Here is a 27612-nt window from a genome sequence, read left to right on the forward strand (position 1 = left end):
CAAGCCCTCCATTACTTTTCTTTCAGCTCCCATCCTTCTCCCTGATAGCATGTATCAAAGCGAGAATTAGTTACATGGACTCACCTACTTAGGTGTCACCCCTGGAACATAATAAGTAACATTTATTGAGCTCTCATCTTCTGAGGACTCTAAATGACAGGAGCCATTATCCTCACAATCACGCCACAGGCATTATTCCCATTCTGCAGAGTGGGGAACTGAGAGGCAGAGAGGTCAAGAAGACAGGCTAGGAACAGTGGTCACACCTGTAATCCCAGCACTTTGGGAGGCCAAGTTGGGCAGATTGCTTGAGTTCAGGAGTTCAGGGCGACATGGCGAAACCTGGTCTCTACCAAAAATACAAAAAATTAGCTGAGTATGGTGGCATGTGCCTGCAGTCCCAGCTACCTGGGAGGCTGAGATGAGAGGATCACTTGAGCCTGGGAGGCAGAGATTGCAGTGAGCCGAGATCGCGCCACTGCACTCCAGCCTGGGTGACAGAGCCACACTCAGTTTCAAACAAAGAAAGGAAGGTAGGTCAACCAGTAGATGGCCAAGTCAGAATCTGAACCCATATCAGCTGCCCCCAGAGGACCTGCTCATAACCATTGAGCCAGACAGTCTCACCGCACCATGCATTGAAGGCAAGCCCACCTCTACATCCTCAGCACCAGACACCAGCCTGGCATAGAGAATATACAGTCAATCCTCAATGCTTGTGGATTCTGTACATGCACATTGCTAATATTTATTTTTAAATCCAAAATCTATACTCTGCACTTTCTTAGCCATTCACAGACATGCACAGAGTGCAGAAAAATTGTCGCCTGACCTGACATGCATATTCCCAGCTGAAGCCGAACAGGCAATATTCTGCCTTCTTGTTTCAGCTCTCATACTATAAACAAATAACCTTTCTCTGTCCATTTAAAACTAGGGGATTTTTGCATTTTTGTGCTTTTTTTGTTGGTGATTTCTCTGTTTAAAATGGCCGCTGAGCACAGGACTAAAGTGCTGTCTCATGTTCCTAGGAAAGCTGCAGGAAAAGCGGGAAAAGCAGGAGCAGTAAAGCTGCAATGTGCCTTACATGAAAAATATGTGTTAGGTGAACATTCAGGCATGAACTATAGCGCTGCTGGCCACAAGTTCAATATTAATGAATCAACAATATATATTAAAAAATGTTTGTTTCTTCTGAGAGGGAGAGTCTTGCTCTGTGGCCCAGCTAGAGTGCAGTGGTACAATCTTAGCTCACTGTAACTTCCACCTCCCGGGTTCAAGCGATTCTCCTGCCTCAGTCTCCCGAGCGGCTGAGATTACGGGCACCCACCACCATGCCCGGCTCATTTTTTTGTATTTTAGTAGAGATGAGGTTTCACCATGTTGACCCCAGGGTGGTCTCGAGCTCCTGAGCTCAGGCAGTCCACCCACCTCGGCCTCCCAAAGTGCTAGGATTACAGGCGTGAGTCACCACGCCCAGCCTGAATAATGTATCTTTAAACAGAAATGCACATTTATATACTGATCAATTGATGAATAAGTTGGGACCAGAGGCTCACAGGAACCTAAACTTGTATTTATTTTCCCTAAGGGCAATGGGTCAGTTCTCATTAATTCAACCTTTGCAGTGATTTTACAGAACTTAATGACTAAGGCTGGGCACGGTGCCTCACACCTGTAATCCCAGCACTGTGGGAGGCCGAGGCAGGCAGATCACCTGAGGTCAGGAGTTCAAGACCAGCCTGGCCAACATGGCAAAACCCCATCTCTCCAAAAATATACAAAGAAATTACCCAGGTGTGGTGATGTACACCTGTAGTTCCAGCTCCTCGGGAGGCTGAGGCACGAGAATTGCTTGAACCCAGGAGGCAGAGGTTGCAGTGAACCAAGATCACACCACTGCACTCCAGCCTGGGTGATAGAGTGAGACCCTGTGTCAAAAACAAAAAAAAAAAAACAGAGAATTGCTGACATATGATAAATAGCAGTTGGATGAATAAATGACTGGCTGGGATTGAATGGGAGGACAAGCCCAGAGTGGGTGAGAAACACAAGGCCGTGTCCTCATCTCCCTGTCCTCTCCCCACCCAGGGATCAGAGTCACCAAGGTGGACTGGCAGCGGTCGAGGAATGGCGCTGCCCACCACACCCAGGAGTACCCCTGCCCTGAGCTGGTGGTTCGCAGGGGCCAGTCGTTCAGCCTCACGCTGGAGCTGAGCAGAGCCCCGGACTGCGAGGAGACCTTCATCTTCATGGTGGAGACAGGTAACTGAGCTCGCCAGCGCCCCCTTCTCATCCGCACCTGGAGGGACCTGTCTTATGACCCAGTAACCTGAGACCTTGCAGTCAGCAGCTCAGGCTCTGGGGGAAGCAAGTCCCTGTAGGTAGACGGAGCCTTGAACCCTGGAGGCTTCTGGTGGCAGCTTTCTGGGGGTGGTTGGCAGGTGCTGCCAGCAGACAGTGGGATGGATGGGATGACGTCTCTGGAACCCTTTGTGTACCAGACACCCAGGGCTCTGGAAGGGTATGAAAAACCATCAAGCACTTTGAAGCCCAAGCTTTTCTTTCCTTTCCTGGCCCGACATAGGCACGCTTTGGTTTCAAAGGATGCTGTCACTTTCTCCTTAGCCTGGAAGTGGCTGGGGTGTCAGGGCAGCTGAGGTGGACCCTCACTCGGCCACTGGCCTTCTTGCTCTTGGTCAGGTCCTTCTCCCAAAGCCTTCTCCCAAAGTTCAGGGGTGAAGGTGGGGCTTCCAGGCCTGTAGCTTTTTTCGCTTCTCTAAAGCTGGGTTTCCCAGGGGCAGGGTCTCCTGAGTCCCTCTCCCCTCCTCCAGGACCCCGGGCTTCTGAGGCCCTCCACACCAAAGCTGTGTTCCAGACATCGGAGCTGGAGCTGGGTGAGGGCTGGACAGCAGCAAAGGAGGCTCAGATGGAGAACACTCTGACCGTCAGTCTCGCCAGCCCTCCCAATGCTGTCATTGGCCGCTACCTGCTGAGCATCAGGCTTTCCTCTCACCGCAAACACAGCAACCGGAGGCTGGGCGAGTTTGTTCTTCTTTTCAACCCATGGTGTGCAGGTAGGAGTGGCCAAGTCCAAGGTAGAGGTGTTTCCAAAAGACATCCTCAGAGGAGGGCCTGCCCTTGGAGGGAGCCTGGGAGGTGGGTTAAAGGACAAGAAGGTGAATGCCAAGAGCTGGGCAAGTACTTGGCCTAGGAAGAGGTAGGCAATGGTCAGAGAAACCTGGTAGCAGGTTTCAAAGCCTGTGCTAGAGGACCCAGTGGGCAGGAGAGGCCCAGGGGTGGGTAAGAGCCAGGACTTGGGAATCAGACTGGCTTGGTTTAGTCCCAGCTCTGCTGAGCTGCTCCCCTCTACCAGTCTCCATTTCCTCATCTGTAATATGGGAAAAATAACAGTGCCTACCTCTTAGGACTGTGGTAAAAATCCATAGAGCTAAAACTTGTAATGTATGAGATGCATCATAAGGCCTTAGTAAGGGGTGGCCAGGATCAGTATTCTTATTAATATCTAAGAAATATGGCCGGGCACAGTGGCTCACACCTGTAATCCCGGCACTTTCGGAGGCCGAGGTGAGTGGATCACCTGAGGTCGGGAGTTCAAGACCAGCCTGACCAACATGGAGAAACCCCATCTGTACTAAAAATACAAAATTAGCCAGGTGTGGTGGCGCATGCCTGTAATCCCAGCTACTCGGGAGGCTGAGGTAGGAGAATTGCTTGAACCCAGGAGGTGGAGGTTGCATTGAGCCGAGATTGAGCCATTGCACTCCAGCCTGGGCAACAAGAGCAAAACTCTGTCTCAAAAAAAAAGAAAACCAAAAAAAAAGAAAGAAAGAAAGAAAGAAAGAAAGAAAGAAAGAAGAAAGAAAGAAAGAAAGAAAGAAAGAAAGAAAGAAAGAAAGAAAGAAAGAAAGAGAGAAAGAGAGAGAGAGAAAGAGAGAGAGAGAGAGAAAGAAAGGAAGGAAGGAAGGAAGGAAGGAAGGAAGGAAGGAAGGAGAGAGAGAGAGAGAGAGAAAGAAAGAAAGAAAGAAAGAAAGAAAGAAAGAAAGAAAGAAAGAAAGAAAGAAAGAAAGAAAGAAAGAAAGAAAGAAAGAAAGAAAGAAAGAAATGAGGCTAATGTGTCAGGTCCCATAAAACTCTCCAGTCTTGGGCTGTTTTGGGATTGGTCCCTGCTTGGATAAAGACTTGCCGGGAGGGATGGAGTTTGGCAGGGAGGCAGCACGGGAGCTCGCAAGCCCCCTCTTGACCTCTCCTGCCCCAGTCAGCCTCCGGGCGCTGTCCTGCTGCTGATCCCTGATGCAGCCCTTCCCCAGGCCAGCAAGGCCAGAGCCCCGGTCCACACCAGGCCTGATGACTGCTTTTCAGAGGACGATGTGTTTCTGGCCTCAGAGGAGGAGAGACAGGAGTACGTGCTCAACGACAGCGGCATCATCTTCCGAGGCGTGGAGAAGCACATACGAGCCCAGGGCTGGAACTACGGGCAGGTCTCCAGGGGCACAGGCCAGACAGGGATGTGGGCTGGGGCATGGGGAGGTCGGTGGGACTGGAGTCCCTCTGTCTGCTCACTCTTCTCAGGAGGGACAAAGGGGGACTCACTCCTAGAGAAAATCCACTCGTTCATTCATTCATCTACTATTCATTGGGCCAGGGCATGCGCTGCATCCTGGGGAAGGGGAATTGCTTTGGACACGGTATGGACACAGAATAGGTCAGTATTGTTGTGGAAAAATGAACAGCTCTGATCAGTGGTTTTCAAACTCAAGCATACATCAGAATCCCAGGAGGGATGGCGTGCTGGACCCCACCCCCAGAGCTGCCCACTGAGTAGGTCTCGGGCAGGGCCTGAGAATGTGCATTTCTAACCAGTTCCCAGGTGATGCTGATGCTGCTGGTGGGACCATGCTCTGAGAGCCACTGGCTTAGATAAGCAGTTCCAATACCAGATGCAAGAGGGGAAGGAAAAAGAATGATAGGGATGGAAGCAAAGGGAGTTTAGAAGAGGTGAAAGGAACCTCCACCTCGGCCATTGTGGAGGCTTGCATGATATTGGGGTTGGGTCTCTACAGTGAGGCGGGATCTGCCCAGGCATAGGGAAGAGAGGCAGAGCCACATGGAGGTGTGAAGTAGGGAGTCCTGAGTCTGCTAGAGGAGTTCTGTCTGCCTGAGCTCCAGGTGCCCAGCGGAAGGAAGACTGGACTTGACTGTCAGGCTAAGGAGTCACGCACTGCCCTGCAGGCCGGGGGTTTAAAGCATTCGGGATTCGGGTGCTGGACAGGGAAGATATAGGGAAGAGTTTAGGGTCCATCTAAAGGGTAGCCACTACTCAGTACCCACTTTTTGTTGCCAGACCTTGCAAATTATCAGCGACCAGAAACCTAAATGTGTATGCAAACATCCCCCAGTTTTTAAATATTGTTAACTAATTCAAATGTGTTTGAAAACATCATGTAGACCAAACGAGCGTATCAGTGAGGTAGATGTGGCTCAAGAGCCATCGATTTTAGCCCAGACTTTACTGTGGGTAGTAGGGAGCCATGGGAGGTTGTTGAGCAGGGGAGACGTGTGATTAAGGCTGAGGTTCTGATTCCCCAGGTGACTCTCTGAGGAAGGGTTTCCAAGAGGTACTCTGTGCTGCCCCTGGTGGTTGGAAGGGGCAGCAAACTGCCCTGCACAGATGGGGTGACTGACCGGGTGAGGGCTGTGGGAGGGCCTGGAATACGGGTGACTGAGCACAGCCTCTAAGCACAGCCTCTCTGGGGAGCAGTTTGAGGAGGACATCCTGAACATCTGCCTCTCCATCCTGGATCGAAGCCCCGGTCACCAAAACAACCCAGCCACCGACGTGTCCTGCCGCCACGACCCCATCTACGTCACCAGGGTCATCAGCGCCATGGTGAGAAGCCCTTTCATCCCTGCACATGTACTTCCTCAAGGATCCCCCAGCCAACCCTGGGGCCACACCCTGTGATTCTTCCCATCACCCCTTGTTTTAATTCGCTGTTGTTGCACAACCAACCACCTCAAAACTCAGTAGTGTAAAACAACCCTTTATTATGCTTACAGTTGTTTAGACGAGGAATTTGGGCAGGGCGCCATGAGAATGGTTTGTCTCTGCTCCAAGATGCTTTTTCTGGGGGTGTCTTAATGGCTGCATATGTCTGGGATGGTTTGACAGGACCTCTGTCAGGGGCTTTGGTTCTGGTGGTCGGCAGTTCCTAGGTTGTCATCCATGTCATGTCTCCTGGAACTGGAACGTCCAGGATGGCCTCCTCACCCTCATGTCAAGCCCTGGGCTGGGGTGGCTGTAGCAGCTGGGACCCACCAGTCATCACTCTTTCCACACTGCCTTTCCATGTGGCTATCTTGGGCTTCCTCACAATATGGCAGTCTCATGCATAGCAATGGCTCCCTCACCCCCACCTCCCTGCCCCAAGCAATGCTTCCAAAAAAGAGGAAGTAGAAACTCCCAGTCTTATAAGGCCTAGGCCCAGAAACTGGCACAGCATCACTTCCACCATAGTCAGTGGTCAAAGTAGTCACAGGCCAGCCCAGACTCAAGAGGACCCCTCCTCTTGAGTGGGACATAGACCCACCTCTCCATGGGAGGTATGACAACTTTAATCTATCACAGGCCTCAGGCCATGGTATTTCCTCCAGAAAGATGTCTGCAGGGCCCACCAGCTCCCTCTACCACATGCAGGTATTAAGGTCAGTGGGTGGTATCTGAGATTCCAAAATTGCACAAAGCTATATTTCTCCTATTTGATACTCTCAATTCCTCAAGACCTCAGAGAGCAGTTGGAGCACAGAGAATTAACATGAGTGACAATCCCAAACAGCAGAGCATCACAGCCCTGAGGACAGTGAAAGTCCTGAACTCTAGGCTCCCGAGTCCAAGTCCTAGACTCATGGATCACCACTTGGACTAACTTGCTGTGTGATTTGGGCAGGTCCCTGAATGCTTCTGAAGCTCAGTTTTCACATCTGAAAAAAAAAGAAAAAGAAAAAGGATAAATAATCAAGCCCACATTGTAAACTTCAACAGGTTAATATAGTGTCCACAAAATTCTTGGCATAGTGGTGTCTGGCACACAATAAGCGTTGAATAAATGTTAGCTGTCCCTATAATTATTATGCCAACAGTTCCCCAAAACAGATCATTTAACATAAGAAATGCTCTGAAGTTGTAATGATTTTTACAACACAGTATCCAAATGGAAGATAATTGAAAATGACAAGTGCTACCAAAAAGTAGGTATTTTAAGGCAACAGATGCCCCTAATTTTCAGGCAGTTAAAAGCAAGAGTGACCCTGATTGACCTGGTGGTCCAAAGTTGGAGAGGATTTTACCACGATGCGGTTCTTGAGGTAGGAAGCCCTGTCTGGTGGTGGACTCGTGCCCTCCTCTGCCCAGGTGAACAGCAACAATGACCGAGGTGTGGTGCAAGGACAGTGGCAGGGCAAGTACGACGGCGGCACCAGCCCGCTGCACTGGCGTGGCAGCGTGGCCATTCTGCAGAAGTGGCTCAAGGGCAGGTACAAGCCAGTCAAGTACGGCCAGTGCTGGGTCTTCGCGGGAGTCATGTGCACAGGTACCCTGGGAGAGAAGGGCCCCTCCCCCAGCCTCCTCTATCTAAATGTATTTACATATATTTTCATATGCTGCAACCCATCTTCATTGATGGATTCATTGAGGGGGAGAACCAAGTCTGGCTAACGAAGAGAGAAGCCAGAGAATTTATTTCCTTCACATCAGATCTTTTATTTTGAAAGAGTTACCTACCTCCCTCTGCCTCTCATTCATTGAGTACCTTGGGCGAGCCCTGTGGCTCCCTCGGCCTCCAAGTCCCCTCAGGAAGATGAGTGGGCTCTATCAGGTGGCTTCCAAGTTCCTGCCAGCCTCAAAGCCTGTCTGCTCACATGAGGTGGCAGCAGCATCTCCTGAAGTCCTTGAGAGAATATGCAGGAGATGGTGGCATTTCTGAGAGTGGAGATGGGAGTCTCAGCCCGGAACCTGCTGAAGTAGACAGACAGACAAAGATGGGGGGCGGAAGGCTTTGGCCACAGATAAGCCAGGGCACCTGTGGAAACCAGGCCCCTCCCTCAGGGGCCGGGGTCCCGCCTGCTCCGAGCCTCTCAGTCTCTGCTCTGCAGTCCTCAGGTGCTTGGGGATAGCCACACGGGTCGTGTCCAACTTCAACTCAGCCCACGACACAGACCAGAACCTGAGTGTGGACAAATACGTGGACTCCTTCGGGCGGACCCTGGAGGACCTGACAGAAGACAGCATGTGGTAGGTCCTGCCCCCAGCCCAGGCCCAAGGGCTCCGGAAGCCCTGCAGGTGGAGTAAGGCGTCATCTTCCATAACACCACCAGGGAGCGGCAGGCCCAGAGCCCAGCTCTCCTGGGTCTGAGCCGGCTCTGGAGGGAGTGAGAGGCGCCCTGCGGATAGAGTGGTACCTCTTCCAAGATGTAAGGTCTGAGGTCAAGAGATATAGACTCAGAGGTCAGGAGGGGCCTCAAGATTTGATTGCCTCGAATGCCTGGTTCTACTCTCTGGGAATCTGTGGCTTCCTGAGGTGGGGTGGGAACTCCATCCACACAGGTAACTCTGGATCAGGCTCCTGCTTCCATATCAGCTGCGGTTCTCCGTGCTGTGTGTCTCAGGTGGGAAACAGACTCCTTCCTCAGTTAAAACAAAATTCTTCACATAAAGCTTTAAAAAATTCATTCTAGGCTGAGCGCGGTGGCTCACAACTGTAGCCCCAGCTACTCGGGAGGCTAAGGCAGGAGAATTGCTTGAACCCAGGAGGCAGAGGTTGCAGTGAGCTGAGATCACCCCATTCCACTCCACCCTGGTCAACATAGTGAAACCCCATCCCTACCAAAAATACAAAAATTAGCCAAGCGTGGTGGCAGACGCCTGTAGTCTCAGCTACTCTGGAGGCTGAGGCAGGAGAATCTCTTGAACCTGGGAGGCAGAGGTTGCCTCTGTGAGCCAAAATCACACCACTGTACTCCAGACTGGGCAACAGAGTGAGACTCCGTCTCAAAAACCAAAAAAAAAAAAAAAAAAAAAAAAAAAATCCTTCTAACTTAATTTTCTGAAATAGGAAATACATTTATGTGGTTTAATATTCAAAAAGTATAAAATGGGTTGCAGTGATGTCTCCCTCCCGCCCAGTTCCCCAGCCTCCCCATCCTCCTCCTGGAGGCAACATTATCACTGTCTTCTACATCTCCTATCAGAGAGATGCTCTGTAGACACGAGAACATACGTACCTGCAGTGCCTCCCTGCCTTTTCCCCACTTAAACAGTATTGGCAGCTTTATGTGATACTGTTCTTGCTGGAACATTTAACAATTCCACATCAATACACAAAGAGTTTTCCTTATTTTCCATAATATTTAAAGTAATAACGTAACACTCACCAAACACCTAGCCTGTGCCAGGTCTAGTTCTAAGTGCTGTATATAGATTAACTCATGTATTTCTTCAAACAACCTGTGAATAAGTTAAGATCATTGATTCTATTTTGCAGATGATAAAACTGAAGCACAGAGAGGTTAAGTAACCCATCCAAGGCCACACAGCTAGTGAGTGGAAGCATAAGGGTATGAACCCAGTCGGCCTCTCAGTTACATGAAAAAGCCATTGTTCATCTAACCATCCCATATGAAATGGACATTTCAGTTGCCTCAGTTAAAAATAAGTTTGTTTTTACAAACAACACTTCGGTGAATAACCTTGTTCAAATGTCTGTTCACATGTGTGCAAGTCTGCCACTCAAAGCCAACTTTCTAAAGATTAGAAGAGACGGCCGGGCGCGGTGGCTCATGCCTGTAATCCCAACACTTTGGGAAGCCGAGGCTGACAGATCACTTGAGGTCAGGAGTTTGAGACCAGCCTGGCCAACACAGTGAAACCCCATCTGTACTAAGAATAAAAAATAGCCGGGTGTGGTGTCACACGTCTATAATCCCAGCTACTGGGGAGGCTGAGGCGTGAGAATTGCTTGAACCTGGGAAGCAGAGGTTGCAGTAAGCTGAGATTGCACCATTGCACTCCAGCCTAGGGGACAGAGCAAGACTCTATTTCAAAATAAATAAATAAATAAAAATAGAAAAATACAGATTAGGAGAGATGGTGAAGAGAACACAACACAGAGACACAGAGAGCCTTGTATCCTTGTTCCCCAGGGGAGCCTGCCAGGAACCCTTCCCAAGCTGGCCTCCAGCTCAGCCCATCTCTGCTCCCCTTGGTCTCGCCTCTTTTTTGGTTCTCTTCATTCCCTGGAAGCCCAAAATACTCACATTCTTCTCTTTTCTTCATGCAGAAAGCACAGACACTTCATTTTGACGTTGAGGACTCTGTCACCACCCAGGTTATCAGGGTCCCATTTTTAATCCCCAAATGCTAATTAAGATACTTTCCCCCAAAAAAGACAGTTGCCTGCCAAAGAGGAGTTCTGAGGCCGGCTGTAAAGATGCCAAGACAGGCAAACCAGGAATCAGGTTTCTCTCTGCTCCTTTCTTTCTGCAAGACCTTGAGCAAGTGATATCACGTTTCCTACTCATATTCTCATCTTTAACACAGGGAATTAAAAATAAGGCTGGAATTACCAGGGTCTATAGAGCTCTGCATAATCAGAACCCTACCTGCCCTCTCTGCTGGCCATATCCCAGAGATACTTAAATACTTTCTGCTCCTTGAACACACTAGGCTTTTTCTCGTCTCACTCACGACCTTTGCACATGCTGTTCCTTCTGCCTGGAATATTATTCCTTCACTCTTCCTATAGCTTATTCTTCCTCACTTAAGTCTCATCTTCAATGTCATTTACCTAGAGTAGGTCTATAGGGGTTGTTCTCTAGCTCAAGCCCCTCTTTATCTTCATAATATTTATTGTCACTTGCATTTCTTTATCTGCTGACTTAGCTTTGCCTGTCTCCTTTGTTAGAATGTAAGCAGCATGAGAGTAAGGATCTTCTGTCTTAGTTGCAGTACCTTGAACAACAGGTTCTTGATAAATATACATACACATCTATATACACACATACACATATATACAAACATATATGAATGCCGTGTGTTCATTAGTGTGGTTGAATGAATGATTCACAAGATGCAGCCACAGTTCTTGTGCAGAGTAAGGCGCCCAGGGCCTGCCTTTCAGTAGGATCTTCCCTTCCTGTCCCCTCACTCTAGGCAGCTTCACCCATCCTCTCTCTGTGACAGGAATTTCCATGTCTGGAATGAGAGCTGGTTTGCCCGGCAGGACCTAGGCCCCTCTTACAATGGCTGGCAGGTTCTGGATGCCACCCCCCAGGAGGAGAGTGAAGGTACGCTCAGCTGGGTGGGGTAGGTTCCAGATCCCTGCTTTTTCCTTACCCATGCTGCTCAGGCCCACCCCTCCTGCCCAGGTGTGTTCCGGTGCGGCCCAGCCTCAGTCACTGCCATCCGCGAGGGTGATGTGCACCTGGCCCACGATGGCCCCTTCGTGTTTGCGGAGGTCAACGCTGACTACATCACCTGGCTGTGGCACGAGGATGAGAGCCGAGAGCGTGTATACTCGAACACGAAGAAGATTGGGAGATGCATCAGCACTAAGGCAGTAGGCAGCGACTCCCGTGTGGACATCACCGACCTCTACAAGTATCCGGAAGGTAAGGGCCACATGGCAGCCCTTATTACCTTTATTACCTTCCCCAGTATGGCCCATGTGCTGCAGAGATCCCACTGCAGGTAGCCTGGGATCAGGCCCCGCCCCATGTATATGACGCTGACAGCAGCTTCCATGCACATTGTCTCTGTGCTCTGAGCCAAGTGCCTTTATTTAGGCTACATTAATAACTTCCTCTGTTTGCTAAGCACTTCTTCTGCCCTAGAAGATTTCCCATATGTAATAATAATAGCTACATTTCCTTGAACACTTGCCATATACCAGGCACTGCATTAGGTATGTTCACATACAATAATAATCACTACTAGTAATAATGATGATAGTAGCAGGTATTATTTATTGAACACCTAGGACAAATGCATGGCACAGGCCCAATTCAGACTAATAATAATACCATCTCCTGTTTGGCATCTGCCAGGGCCTGTGCCATGATACCAATTTATGGCCACTGGTTTATTGAAGAGCCCTTACTTGTTAGGCTACAAAAACAAAACAGTTGTATTTTTTCTTACAGCTGCTTCCAACTATACACTTTAAAAATCTCCCTTTCCCACTGTGTAACAGTTTCCTTAGCAATGTTATGATCTGATTAACATATTTTCAACCATTTCTGCTTGTTAAAGCCACGTCACCAAGTAATTACGACTTCAAGCTCAAACTTGAATTAGACCCTATCTCCTCCTGTCCCCTGAGCACAAGCTACAGCAATGACCCTGGAAGATTGCTAAAGAGGAGACACAGTCTGCTCTGAACACCTCCTCACCTCCCTTTTCTACTCTCTAGCATCATATTTTACAGCTCTGGTTGCACATTTTTTTTTCCTTTGAGATGGAGTCTCACTCTTGTTGCCCACACTGGAATGCAATGATGTGATCTCAACTCACTGCAACCTACGCCTCCTGGGTTCAAACGATTTTTCTGCCTCATCCTCCCAAGTAGCTGGGATTACAGGAGCCCACCACCATGCCCGGCTAATTTTTGTATTTTTAGTAGACATGGGGTTTCACCATGTTGGGCAGGCTGCCCTTGAACTCCTGACCTCAGGTGATCTGCCCACCTCGGCCTCCCAAAGTGCTGGGATTACAGATGTGAGCCACTGCACCCGAACCCTGGTTGCTCATTTGAATTATCCAGGGAGCTGTTTCAGTTATGTATCTTAAACAATAATTACTTATTTGGTCAATTCTGTGGGTCAGCAATTTGGGCTGTGCTCAGCTGGGATGGTTCATCTCCAGGTGGTGTTGGCTGGGATCTCACATATGTCTGTCACATGGGACTGCTGAGATGGCTGGGTCTGTGTTCCCACTTGGCCTCTCTTGTCCCAACAGGCCAGCCCTTGCTATTGTCCCAATAGCAGCAACATTCCCAGAAGGTGAGAGATGAAGCTGTGAAGTTTCTAGAGGCCTGGTTCAGAATGTGCACCATGTCACTTCTGCCACATTCTATTGGTCAAAGCAATTCATGAGCCCAATCCAGATTCAAGGGGTGGGAAGTTGCAAGGCATTATGGCCATTTTTAATCTACCTCAGCAGTCCAGATTGCACCCCTGACTAATTGAATCATAGTCTCTACAGGATGTGGTTCTGGCATTGGGACTTTTTAAAGCTCCCAGGTGGTCTCTAGTGTGCTACCAATGCTGAGAGCACTGTTAGGCTAAGGGGGAGGAAAAGAGGAGAGAAGAGAGCAGATGCCTTTGTCTTAACTGGGTGAGGATTCAGTGCTGGCTAAGTGGGCGGATACTGCTGCCCTAGTTTCCTATCTATGCTTGCTGAGGACAGATGGTGGCTCCATCACAACCTGCTGCCATCAAGGCTAATTCCTGTGCTGTTCCTGTAGACACTGCTGATTTCTTGTGCTATTTGGGCCTTTTCAACACGGCTTCTTTCTGATGCATGGTGACTTTTGTCCCCAAGTTCTGCCGAGGTTTTACAAGGCTGTGGTGCCCCACCCTAACTTCCACTGTCTCCCACTCCAAGGCTGGGAACTGAAACCTGACACTTGTGGGTAGGAGGAGCAGTCTTGACTGGCTGTCTCCCACCTGCTGTCTCTCTTCAGTTCTCTTCTCCCTGCTCACGTAGTACACAGCTTAGTAAGTAAGACGGGATGAACAGATCTCCCACAGGGAGGGGAATACCAACTTCCCTTTCTGTAGGCACCCCCAATCTTGATCAGCCAGTCATTTCTTGCTGAAGATACCCCCAAACCTTAACACTGATTCTTTTAAACACCTACACACACCCCCAACTCACACTTTAGCTCCTATCTCCGGGAACATGGCACTTTCTTGACTGTCAAAGACATCTTCCACTTTAGCCATCTTCTTACTGTCTTGGGGTGGGCTATGGATGAGGGGAGTATGTGGTAAGGCCTCTTCTGAGCTGGCACCTCTCTGATAAGACCTACAGATTGATGGCTGGGTCCCTTCTGCTGGGAGCTTCTGGAACTTAGAATGTGGGGTCTAGCCTGGGCAACATGGCAAAACCCCATCTCTACAAAAAAATACAAAAGAATTAGCCAGGCATGGTGGCATGTGCCTGTAGTCCCAGCTAGTCAGGAGGCTCCAGTGGGAGGATCGCTTGATTCTGGGAAGCGGAGGTTGCAATGAGACAAGATTGTGCCACTGCACTCCAGCCTGAGCAACACAGTGAGTCCCTGTCTCAAAAAAAACAAAACAAAACAAACAAAACAAAAAAACATGAGATCTGTGGGTCTTTTGTCCTAAGATTTAACCATGACCAGCTGGGTGCAGTGGCTCGCACCTGTAATCCCAGCACTTTGGGAGGCTGAGGCAGGCAGATCACCTGAGGTCTGGAGTTCTAGACCAGCCTGGCCAACATGGCGAAACCCCATCTCTACTAAAAATACAAAATTAGCCAGGCATGGTGGCACGTGCCTGTATTCCCAGCTACTTGGGAGGCTGCGGCAGGAGAATCGCTTGAACCTGGGGAGCAGAGGTTGCAGTGAGCCAAGATTGTGCCACTGCGCTCCAGCCTGGGCAACAAGAGCAAAACTCCATCTCAAAAAAAAAAAAAGCCACAGGAGAAATTAACATCCTGTTACATGATGACAGTGATGGCAATCACTGTCACTGAGCGCCTGCTGTGGGCTGGCCATTTCCACAAGTTATGTAGTTATTTTATGTAACAAATGTTTACGAAGCCCTTACCATGAGCTTTTAAGTGAGACACAGATACAGCGTTTATTTTACAGAGGAGAAGACAGACAGAGGCACAGAGAGGCAAGTTGACCCAGCCAGAGAACATAGCTAGTAAGGGAGAACTCCCCTGCAGAATCCAGAGCCCATGCTCCTCACTCTGCACTGCACTGCCACTGTTTAATTATACTATTGTTTACTATTTATTGACTGCCTACTGTGGGCAACGTGATTTCACATCTAGGTTAACAAAAATAATAATAATAGTATCTAGAACTTGCTAAGCACAATGGTAAGCAATGTCCATGCATTAGTTCATTTAGTATTTATTTTATTTTATTTTTTTATTGTTTTTATTGTTTTTTTGAGACGGAGTCTCGCTCTGCTGTCCAGGTTGGAGTACAGTGGCTGGATCTCAGCTCACTGCAAGCTCCACCTCCCAGGTTTATGCCATTCTGCCTCAGCCTCCCGAGTAGCTGGAACTACAGGTGCCCACCACTTCACCCGGCTAGATTTTTTTTTTTTTTTTTTTTTTTTGTATTTTTTAGTAGAGACGGGATTTCACCGTGTTAGCCAGGATGGTCTTGATCTCCTGACCTCGTGATTCGCCCGTCTCAGCTTCCCAAAGTGCCGGCATTACAGGCTTGAGTCATCACGCCCGGCCTTAATATTTATTTTAAAATCATTTTATGAACCAGGCATGGTGGCTCACACCTGTAATCCCAGCACTTTGGGAGGTCACAGTGGGCAGATCACCTGAGGTCAGGAGTTCAAGACTAGCCTAGCTAACATGGCGAAACCCCATCTCTATTAAAAATACAAAAATTAGCAGGGCGCGGTGGTGGTTGCCTGTAGTCCCAGCTGCTCAGGAGGCTGAAGCAAGAGAATTGCTTGATCTCAGGAGGCGGAGGTTGCAGTGAGCCAAGATTACGTCACTACACCCCAGCCTACAGAGCGAGACTCCATCTCAAAAAATAAAAAAGTCATTTTATGGATAATCAAACTGAGGCACAGGGAGATTAAGTAACTTCTCCAAGTTTTCAAAGCCCAGAGGAGCTGGAGTTCTAATGAGGCAGTCTAGTCTCAGGGCCTCTGCCCTCCCCGCTATGCCAGACTGCCCCTCTTCGCTGAGTGGCCTCGGTGTGCCATACACCATGCTAGGCTTTTTTCATGTGCTCTCAAAGTAGAGAGCCTCCTGAGTGCCAGGCATGATTCAGAGGCAAGGGGACAAAGAGAGGTCCCCAGAGAGCACACCACATGGTGAGCTGACAACACAGAACAATTCAGAGTGACTGCCACTGTACTGGGGTGTCCAGAGGCTAAACGAGCAGAGAGGAAGAGTCTCTAACTCGGCCAGGGCAGAAGGTATCAGGAAAAGCAGCGTATGGGAGGGAATGCTGAAGGGAGTAAGATTCAGCCAGGAGATGAAAGGTTGAGAAGGCATTCCAGGAAGACAGGGTCCAGCTGGATTCCAGACTCATGCTGGGCAATACTGCTCATGGAAGCCAAGACATCCTTGACTTGCATGAGCAGTATTCTACAGATGAAATGACAGGGGCTTATGCCTCTCTGAGTCATGAGCCCTTGCTCTGTCTGTGGAACCAGGACACATGCTAGAGCACAAAGATTCAGAGCCCCTGGGTACAACGTGCTTTGCCCATACTCCTAAGACAGCCTGGAGACTAAGCAAACAGAGAATGAACCTTCCAAGCAAAGAAAATACAAAGCCAAGATCTTAGTTGGTAAGGCTGGTACCAGCAGCCAACAGGGAAGCAAAGCTGGTGCACCTGTCCAGCCATCAGCTTCTGGTCCTGTGTATTAGTTTCCTGGGCCTGCCATAATAAATTACCACAAACTTGGGTGGCTTAAAACATCAGAAATTTATTATGTCACAGTCTGGAGGCCAGAAGTCCAAAATCAAGGTGCCGGCTGGGCCATGCTCCATCCAGAGGCTCTAGGAGAGATTCTTTCCTTGACTCTTCTAACTTCTGGTGGCTAGGCATTCCTTGGCCTGTAGTCACATCACTCCTATCTCTGCCTCCACCTTCTCATGGCCTTCTTTCCTCCTATGTGTTTCAAATTCCTATCTCCTTTCTCTTACAAGGACAAAAGTCATTGGATTTAGAACCTACCCTAAATCCAGGATGATCTTATCCCAAGATCTTGAATTATATCTTCAAAAATCCTATTCATAGATTATTTTCACACATACCAGGAGTTAGGACTTGGGCATATTGTTGAGGAGGACATTGTTCAACTCACTGCAGCCTGTGTGGGAAGACCAAGCACCTGCTGCCCAGGGCCTGGATGGCCAAGCCAACAGGAAATAGTGAGTGCAGTGGCTGTGGGGCTACAGCTGCTGAGAGGTTGATGCAGAGACCCTGTGACCAGCCCAGGACACTCTCCTTCCACACTCTCTGTCTCCCAGCCATTCTGCTCTCTGCCTTTCTACTGTGCCTTTCTCTCTCCCTCCCTTCTTGCATTTAGTGGGCACCCCCAAATACCAGGTGGGAGGGTGGACAGGAAGCACAGGAAAGCAGATAACCCCAATGCAGTGTGATGAGGTCAGGCTGCCGAGGTACAGAATGATCAGGTTACAGCAGCAGGGAGGACAGTGCTTGTTCAGGTAACAGTAAGAGGGAAAGGTCATTAGCAGCTCTTTTATACCTAAAGGACTTGGCACAAGACGCTTTCTTTGCCTGGGAAGGACCTCCTGACTTCACCCCAAACTTTTGCCTGGCCAGGGGTCTCAGCACCCTATTGACTTCCTTCTAAGCACATATCACAACTTGATGTTTGCTTGAATCTTTATTGTCTACCTAGAACTCTCCTAGACTGAGAGTTCTAGGATGGCGGGGAGCCTGACTGTTTTGTTCACTGCTTTATCCCCAACCCCTACAGCAGCATCAACTGCATAGTAAGTGCTCAGTACAGATCCATGGAATGAATGAATTGGGGCCAACAACATATGAAGGGCTTTTAATGTCATAAGGAGTTTGAGTTGTATCAAGAAGGGCCTTGCTTTGTTGATTATAGGACTGGCTTATGTGAAGCTACAGGACATGTAAGCCACATTTTCACATTGTTTTCTATTAGCATGTGTTTATTGAGCACTTACCGGGCGCCAGCCAACCAGTGAGCAAAATGCATATGATCTTTATCTTAAAGAAGCTGACATTCTAGTGGGGCAGGTAAAAGTAAACAAATAAGTAAAACGACTAGTATTTCAGTTAGTGATAAGTATTCTGGGGGGAAATAAAGAAGGGAAAGAGTTTAGGGACTGGTTGAGAGGAAGCGAGCATTTGTCATTTAAAATCAGGTGGACACTAACAGACACCTATAGAAGATTCCACATTATAGCAGCAACATATACACATTCTTGGAAAGTACAAGGGTAGCATTATCTAGAATTGACCATATGTTCAGCCATAAAATAAGCCTCCGTAAACTCAAGAAGATTGAAATCATACAAAGTGTATAATCTTATTGCAATAGAATTCAATTAGAAATCAGTATCAGAAAATAATTTGATACATTTATAATATGTGAAAATTAAACAACACATACATCTAAATATCCAATGAGCCAAAGGAAAAATCACAAGTCAAATTAGAAAATACTTTGCAGTGAAAGAAAATGAAAACACAATGTGCCAAAATTTATAAGATGCAGCTAAAGCAGTACACAGAGGGAAATTTATAGCCATAAAAACCTATATTAAAGAAGAAAGATTTCAAACCAATAGCCTAATCTTCTACCTTAAGAACCTACAAAAATGGCTGGGTGCAGTGGCTCACACCTATAATCCCAGCACTTTGGGAGACTGAGGTGGGCAGATTACTGGAGGTCAGGAGTTCGAGACTAGCCTGGCCAACATTAGGAAACCCTGTCTCTACTAAAAATGCAAAAATTATTTGGGTATGGGGGCATGCACCTGTAATCCCAGCTACTCGGGAGGCTGAGGCAGGAGAATCACTTGAACCTGGGAGGCGGAGGTTGCAGTGAGCCTAGATCAGGCCCCTGCACTCCAGCCTGGGCCACAAAAAAAAAAAACTCTGTCTAAAAAAAAAAACAAAAAACAAACAAACAAACAAAAAACCCTAGAAAAAGAAGAGCAAAGTAAACCCCTAAAAAACCAGAAAGAGAAAACAAGAAAGATTAAAGTGGAAATAAATGTAAATGAAATAAAGAGCAGAAAAATCATTAAAGAAAATCAACAAAACCAGTTGATTCTTTGAAAAGATTGACAAAATTGATAAACCTTTAGCTAGACTAAGAGAAGAATCAAATTACTAAAATTAGAGAGGACATCACTACCAACTCTACAAAAATGAAAAGAATTATAAAGAGTGTGGTTTTTAAAGAAAAGTATTTGGTTATCATCCCCAGTTCCTGACCCACAGCTCCTAAAACCCTTGGAGTCTTCAGAATGAGAAGAGCATCAGCTGTAGTATGTTAGTAGATGACTATGTGCACCTAGATCACTTTCAGCATGGGGCTGGTTGCCTGAAAAATCAAGACATGATTAGGGATTCGGGACTTTAAACCCCACCTCTGACCTCCAGGGAGGGGAGAGAGGCTGAAGATTGAGTTAATCACCAAAGGCCTATGATTTAATCAGTCATGCCTGTGTAATGAAACTCTGAACTGTTTTTCTGAGTTCTGTGAACCACGCTAACAAATTATCAAACCTAAGGCTGTGGGCAGTTGTGATAACCCCAAATCTGTAGCAAAGTTAGACAGAAGTGTGAGTAACCCTGGGTAACCAATACTTGTGACTGGAGTCTGAAGTCTCAGTCTTGTGGGACTGAGCCTTTAAACCTGTGGAGTATGATGCTAACTCCAGGTAGTTAGTGAATGGAATGGAATGGAATGGAATGGAATGGAATGGAATGGAATGGAACGGAATGGAATGGAATGGAAGGAGACCCAGTTGGTGTCCAGAGAGTTGGAGAATTGGTTAGTATGAAAACCCCACACACATTTGGAGTCAGAATTGCTATAATTAATGACAGTTTATTAGGGGATACTATGAGCAACTGTATGACAATATATTAGATAACTTTAGATTAAATGGGTAAATTTCTAGAAAGACACAACTTACCAAAACTATCTCAAAAAGAAATAGAAAATCTGAATAGATTCACAACAAGTAAAGAACTAGTAACAGTTCATACTGAACTACTAATATGAAAACTTCCCACAAAGAAATAATCAGGCCCAGATTATGTCACTGGTGAATTCTACCAAATATTAAAAAAACTAGTATCAATTATTCATGAATTATTCCAAAAATTAGAAAATGAGGGAATACCTCTCAACTCATTCTATGAAGTCAGTATTATCCTGATACCAAAACCAGATGACAACGTCAGAAGAAAAGAAGACTATATATCTATCTCCCTTATGAATGTGAAAGCAAAAATCAATAATGAGAGCAAAAATTCATGAATATGAAATGAATTCAGTTGACTGATAAACTGAATTCAGCAACATATAAAAAAGATTATATGCTATGAGTAAGTGGGATTTATCCCGGGAATGCAAGATGGGTTTAACATTGAAAATCAGCTAATATAATACACTGTATCAATAGAAAAAAGGACAAAACCACATGATCATCTCAATAGATGCAGAAAAATCATTTGACAAATTCTCATACCCCTTTATGATTAAAAAGAAAAAACACTCAGCAAATTAAGAATAGAAGTAGTCACCCATAAAAAAGCCACAGCTAAAATGATATTTAATAGTGAAAGGTTGAACACTTGCACCCCAAAATCAAGGGCAAGACCAAGATATCCTTTTTTGCCACATTGATTCATCATTTTGATGGAAGTGCTAACCAAGGAAATTAAGCAAGAAAAAGAAATAGATATCTTTTTAAAAACTGTGTTGGGAAAACTGGATATCTATGTACAAAAGACTGAAGTTAGACTCTTGCATTATATAGAAAAATTAACTGAAAATGGATCAAAGGTCTAAACGTGAGAACTGAAATTATAAAACTCTTAGAAAAAAAAACATAGGAGAAAAATTTCATGATGTTGGATTTGGCACTGATGTCTTGAATATGTTGCCAAAAGCATAGGCAACAACAAAAAATATATAAATTGGACTACATCAAAATTTAAAATGTCAGTTCATCGAAGGATACATTCAAGAGAATGAAAAGGCAATTCAGAGAATGAGAGGAAATATTTGCAAATCATATTTCTGATAGGGGACTACTATCCAGAATATATTAAAAACTCCTGTAACTCAACAACAAAAACCAAATAACTTAATTAAAAAATAGGCAAAGGGCTTGAGTAGCCATGCTCCAGAGAAGATATACAAATGTCCAATAAACACATAAAAAGATGTTCAAAATCACTGATCTTTAGGGAAATGCAAATTAAATCCGCAATGAGGTACCACCTCATACCTACTAAGATGGCTACTATCAAATAAAAAAATTGTTGGAAGGAATGTGGAGAGAGTGGAATTGGTGGGAGTTGAGAATGTAAAATGGTGCTGCCACTGTGGAAAATAATATGGCTATTTCTCAAAATATCAAAAATAGAATTATCATACAATACAGCAATTCAACTTCTGGGTATATACCCAAAAGAATTGAAAGCAGGACCTTGAAGAGATATTTGTACACCCATGTTCAGAGCAGCATTATTCAAAGTAGCCAAAACATCTACGGCCATACCACCCTGAATGTGCCCGATCTCATCAAAATGGCCAAAAGGTGAAAGCAACCCAAATGTCCATCATTGAATGAATGAACAAACAAAATGTGGTATATACATACAATGGAATATTATTTAGCCTTAAAAAGAAAGAAAATACCAACAAATGCTGGAACACAGATGAAACTTGAGGACATTATGCTAAGTGAAATAAGCCAGACATAAAAGAACAAATATTCTATGATGCTGCTTATATCTATGAAGTACCTAGAGTAGCCAGACTCATAGAGACAGAAAATAGAATGGTGGTTGCCAGGAGCTAAGATCTGGGGAGAATGGGCATTATTGTTTAATAGGTACAGAATTTCAATCAAGATGAAAAGAGCTCTGGATAGATGGCAGTGATGGTTACACAACAGTAAGAATGTACTTAATGACACTGAAGTGTACAGTTAAAAATGGTTAAGATGGTAAATTTTATGTTATGTGTATTTTATCACAATTTTTAAAATAAAAAGAAAGAAGAGAAAAGAAGAGAGGGAGGGAGAGAGGGAGAGAAAGAAGAAATGGAAATAGAGACATTTCCAAATTAGAAAGATATAAAACTATTTCTATTTGCACACAACATAATCTTGTATATATAAAATCCTAAGGAATCCATTAAAAAGCTATTAGAAATGATAAACAAGTTCAGCAAGTTTGCAGAACACAAGATCAATATACAAAAATTAATCATATTTCTAGATACTAGCAATGAATAATCCAAAAATGAAATTAAGAAAATAAATCCGTTTACAATAGTATCAAAAAGAATAAAATACTTAGGAATAAATTCAACAAAAGAAGAGCAAGACTTATATGCTAAAACTACAAAACATTGTTGAAAGAAATTAATGATATAAATAAATGAAAAGGCATCCCATTTTCAGATTGAAAGGGTTTATATTGTTAAAATTGCAAGACTCTCAAAATTGATCTACAGACTCGACAAAATCCTATCAAAGTTACAGCTGAGTTTTTTTCCCAAAATTAGCAACCTGATCATTAAATTCATTTGGAAATGTAAGGGGACCCCAAATAGCCCAAACAGTCTTGAAAAAGAAGTTGGAGGGCACATACTTCCCAAATTCAAAACTTACTGCAGCCAGGCATGGTGGCTTATGTCTGTGATCCCAGCACTTTAGGACGCTAAGTCAGGAGACTCCCTCCAGGTCAGGAAATCTCCTTTCAGGCCAGCTGGGCAACATGGAAGACCTCATCTCTACAAAAAATTTTAAAAATTAGCAGAGTGTGGTGGCATGGCTACCAGCTACTCAGGAGGCTGAGGTGGGAGGATCGCTTGAGCCTGGGAGGTTGCGGTTGCAATGAGCCATGATTGTACCATTGTACTCCAGCCTGGGTGACAGAGTGAGATTCTGTCTCAAAAATAAACAGACAAACAAAAATTACAACAAATATACAGTTACCCAGACAGTGTGATACTGGCATGAGAATGGACATATAGATCAAAGAAATTGAACTGAGAGTCCAAAAATAAGCCCTAAAAATTATGTTCAATTGATTCTACAAGAGTGTCAAGACAATTCAATGGAGAAAGAATAAGAATAGTCTTTTCAGCAAATGGTGTTGGGACCACTGCATATCCACATGCAAAAGAATGAAGTTGTTATACCCCACTGGTCACATGAAAAATTTTAAAAAGGAAAAGAAAAAGAATGAAGTTGGCCTCCTATCTCATGCGATACACAAAAATTCCTCAAAATGCTTTATAGACTTATATGTTGAGCTAAAACTATAAAATTTTTGGAAGAAAACATAGGAGTAAATCTTCATAATCTTGGATTAGACCAAGCCTTTTCAGATACAACACCAAAAGCACAAGTAACAAGGGAGAAAATTGGACTTTATCAAAGTTAGAAACTTGTCCTGCAAACAGTACCATCAGGAAAGTGGAAAGATAGTCCATGGAATAGGAGAGAATATTTGCAAATCATGTATTGAATGGATAAAGTACTCTTATCTAGGGAAAAAAAAAAAAAAAAAAATATATATATATATATATATATATATGTAACTCTTAAAACTCAACCATTTAAAAAATAATTTAAGAGCACTGGAAAGGCCAAGTGCTTCTCGCACCTTGGCCTCTCAAGGTGCTAGGATTACAGGCATGAGTCACCATGCTTGGCCCATCCTATTACCTTGAGAGGCCAAGGCAGGAGGAGCACTTGAGGTTAGGAGTTCAAGACCAGCTGGGCAACATAGCAAGATTCTATCTCTACAAAATAAATAAATAAATAATCCAATTTTAAAATGGCAACGGAAGTGAATGAACATCTCCCCAAGGACCATATATAAATGGCCAATAAGCACAGAAAAAGATGCTCAACATCATTAAGTCATTAGGAACATGCATGTCAAAACCACAATGAGATGCCACTTCACATCCACTAGATCTACTGTCATCAAAAAGACAGACAATTAGTGTTGGTGAAGATGTGGAGAAATTGAAACACTCATACATTGCTGGTGGGAATTTACAATTGCGCAGCCACTTTGGGAAACACTTTGACAGTTTCTCAAAATGTTAAACGTGGTGTTACTGTGACCTGGCAATTGCACTCCCAGCTACATGTCCAAGAGAAATGAAAACAAACACCCACACAAAAACTTTACATGAATATTTATAGAAACATTATTTAAAATAGATAAAAAGTAGAAACAGTCCAAGTACCCATCAATGATAAATAAAATGTATATCCATCTGATGGAATCCTAGTCAGAAATGAAAAAGAATTCATTACTGATATATGCTACAACATGAACAAACCTTGAAAACATTATGTTAAGTGGAAAAAATTTCACAAAAGACCACATGTTGTATGATTCCCTTTATATGAAATGTCCAGAATAGGCAAATTATGAATTAAATTAGTGGTTGCCTAGGGCTGGGGTTGGGGTGGGGAGGAATGGGAAGTGACTCCTGATGGTTACAGAATTTTTTTAGGGGAAGTGACCAAAACGTTCAAAAATTAGATTGTGGTGATGGGTGCACAGTTCTGTGAACATACTAAGAAACATTGAATTGCACTCTTAAAATGGGTGAATTGTACGTTATGGAATTGTATCTCAATAAAGTTGTTTTAAAAAGTCAGGTGGTCAGAGAAGGCCTCCATGAGAAGGTGGCATTAAATTCTTTGGCAGGGAAATGAAACATTTTCATAGTAAAAAATATATTATGCAGTAGCAGAGTTCACATACATTTAAATAATGAAACATGGAGTGTTAAAGAACCTTGGTGTCCACAGCAACACCAAGCAATCACCAAGTGATCTGACCAGGGTCACACAGTATCAGGGTACCTTTTGGGGAGAGTGGTGTGAAGACCACATGCCGCAGGTTTCAGGTAGGGAAGGGGAACCACCAGAATTGGATTTTGGAATCATCAGAGTGGAAACAGAACTGGAACGGGATGGATCCTACATTCCCAGGAAGGGAGCGGACGTTCTTGATTGTCGTGCTCAGTGCCTTGCCTGTGGGCCTCTTGTCCCCACTTTACAGAGAGGAAAACTGAAGCTTGCAGGGACAGAGTAATGAAAACAGTGATAAAATTCACACGCTGACCTCATGGTGAGGTTGTTTGTAGGGTGGTCTGATGGGGGAAGAGAGATGAGAGAAGAGGACAAATTCCAGAGCCTAAGGAGGATGTTCAGCAGGACCTGATGAGGGCTCTGTTGTGAGTGATGAAGGTGAGAGAAGAGTCAAGAACACCCCCAGGCTTCTGGCTTGTACACCTGGGCTCATGGCTGCACCATTGGCTGGGATGAGGAATGATGCTGGGCAGTTGGTGGGTTTGGTTGGATTTGAGGCACCTGTGGGACACCTGGGGGGTGCTGTCCAGTTCTTCGTATTGTTCTGGAGCTCAAAAGAGAGGTCTGTGCTAGCAGTGGGGAAAGTGGTGTATCGTGGGCCCTAAACTCACATGTCTACAGGAGCCCCACAGATAGAACCCCGTGAGTGAGAATTACGGGGTGAAGATCATGGACAACCAGAGAGTACATTCCCTCTAGGGGGCGCTGCTATTGCTCAACTCTACACTGATTTAGGGCATGCAGGCTTTTAGGGCATGCAGGCTTAGCCCAGGAGGGTTCCTGGCATCACCCAGGAAAGAATTCAAGGATGCGCCAGTGGTGTTAGCAACTTTTCTTAAAGAAGCAGTGTGCAGCAACAGCGAAGGTGATGCTCCTTGTGGGCCAGGGCTACCACATAGGCAGTATGCCCAGCATAGCAGCTCTGGGTGACAGAGTGAGATCCTGTCTCAAAAACAGACAGACAAAAAGTACTACAAATATACAGAAACTCAGACGGTGTGGTATTGGCATGAGAATGGACATACAAATCAAAGCAATTGAACTGAGAGTCCAAAAGTGAGCCCTTATAATTATGTTCAATTGATTTCTACAAGAGTGTCAAGACAATTCAATGGAGAAAGAATAAAAATAGTCTTTTCAGCAAATGGTGTTGGAACCGCTGTATATCCACATGCAAAAGAATGAAGTTGTTATACCCTACAGTTTTGTAGTCATATTTATACTCAGTTTTAATTATGTGCAAATTAAGGGGCAGATTATGCAGAAACTTTTAGGAAAAGGGTGGTAACTTCCAGGTGATTGCCTTGCAAAGGGGTAGTAAGTTCTGGGTGTTGCCATAGCACTGGTGGGTGTGTCTTATAGAGAAGTGCTTTTGCCTCCTCCCTGTTTCCATTCATCTTTAATCTAGTCCTGAGTTTGAGCCCCAACTCCGGAGTCAAGTCCCGCCTCCTGCCTCAAGACCATTATTGCCATGTAGAGAGTGGTAAGGGAGCATAAATGGAATTTGGAGCTTTACTGCCTGGTTCAAGTCCCAGCTCCCTCACTTGAACACACAGGCGCCCGCCACCGCGCCCGGCTAATTTTTTGTATTTTTAGTAGAGACGGGGTTTCACTGTGGTATTGTGTGATTGAGGAGTTACTTTACTTCTTTCTCTGTGTCTTGGCTTCCTCGTCTGTTAAATGTAGGTGATAATAATACCGCTGTAGTACCTCCTAGAGAAAAAAAAACACAGCACCAAGTGCTATAGTACACATAGCAAATCTGCAAAAGTGCTAGCTATCATTACTATATGAGGCTTTTGACCCAGCTGTCAGAGAAGCTGGAAATTTGCATTTTTATGTGAAATTTCCTGACCTGAAGTTGTTGGCAACGGATTTAAAATTTTATTTACATAGAGAATCCAACACAAGGCATGTGGCACCGCTGTGCATATGGCTCTTGAACTGCCAGTTTGACTTCCACAAGCCATGGTAAATTAAAGGAGCAAGGGGGTGCCTGCTGCTGATGTTGTGTAATGCCCTGCAGGGTCCCGGAAAGAGAGGCAGGTGTACAGCAAGGCGGTGAAGAGGTTGTTCAGCGTGAAAGCCTCTGGAAGGAGAACCTGGATCCGCAGGGCTGGGGGGCGCTGTCTCTGGCATGATGACCTCCTAGAGCCCACCACCAAGCCCAGCATCACTGGCAAGTTCAAGCTGCTAGAGCCTCCCATGCTGGGCCACGACCTGAGACTGGCCCTGTGCTTGGCCAACCTCACCTCCCGGGTCCAGCAGGTGAGGGTCAACCTGAGCGGTGCCACCATCCTCTACACCCGCAAGCCGGTGGCAGAGATCCTGCATGAATCCCACGCCGTGAGGCTGGGACGACAAGAAGGTAAGTGTACCCTGGCTTGGTGGAATCAGGCCAAGCCACCTCCTTTTTCAGGAGGGTTGTGGAGGTCGGGGGTATTTCCCAGGATCTGCATTCATCCCCAGGAAGGAAGGGGACATTCCTGAGCATTGTGCTCAGTGCCTTGCCTCTTGTCCCCACTTTGCAGATGAGAAAACTGAGACTCGGAGGGGCAAAACAATAATAACAGTAATACAAGTCCACATGCATCTGGTGGCAATCTGATGAATATGTGATTTATAGTTTCTATTTGTTTTAATTAGAATGAATATTTACACACCAAATAAATACAGGCTGGGGGTATTTCAGCATGTATGGAATA

At 45.5% G+C, this 27612-nt stretch overlaps 1 protein-coding gene across 2 annotated transcripts in view; it reads left to right on the plus strand.

Moving 5' to 3' along the window:
• The window catches only part of TGM6 (transglutaminase 6), a 54364-nt gene that overhangs the window by 11755 nt on the left and 14997 nt on the right, over positions 1-27612 (plus strand). For both annotated transcript variants that reach the window (XM_050745666.1, XM_050745667.1), the window contains exons 2-10: positions 2092-2265; positions 2835-3077; positions 4384-4502; positions 5783-5911; positions 7433-7610; positions 8173-8311; positions 11258-11361; positions 11443-11685; positions 26934-27275. In XM_050745666.1, coding sequence (XP_050601623.1) covers positions 2092-2265; positions 2835-3077; positions 4384-4502; positions 5783-5911; positions 7433-7610; positions 8173-8311; positions 11258-11361; positions 11443-11685; positions 26934-27275 — 1671 coding nt within the window. The remainder of the gene's footprint in view (positions 1-2091; positions 2266-2834; positions 3078-4383; positions 4503-5782; positions 5912-7432; positions 7611-8172; positions 8312-11257; positions 11362-11442; positions 11686-26933; positions 27276-27612) is intronic.

The sequence above is a fragment of the Macaca thibetana genome, chromosome 10 (genome assembly GCF_024542745.1).
Source record: "Macaca thibetana thibetana isolate TM-01 chromosome 10, ASM2454274v1, whole genome shotgun sequence".
NCBI classification, from domain to species: Eukaryota; Metazoa; Chordata; class Mammalia; order Primates; family Cercopithecidae; genus Macaca; species Macaca thibetana.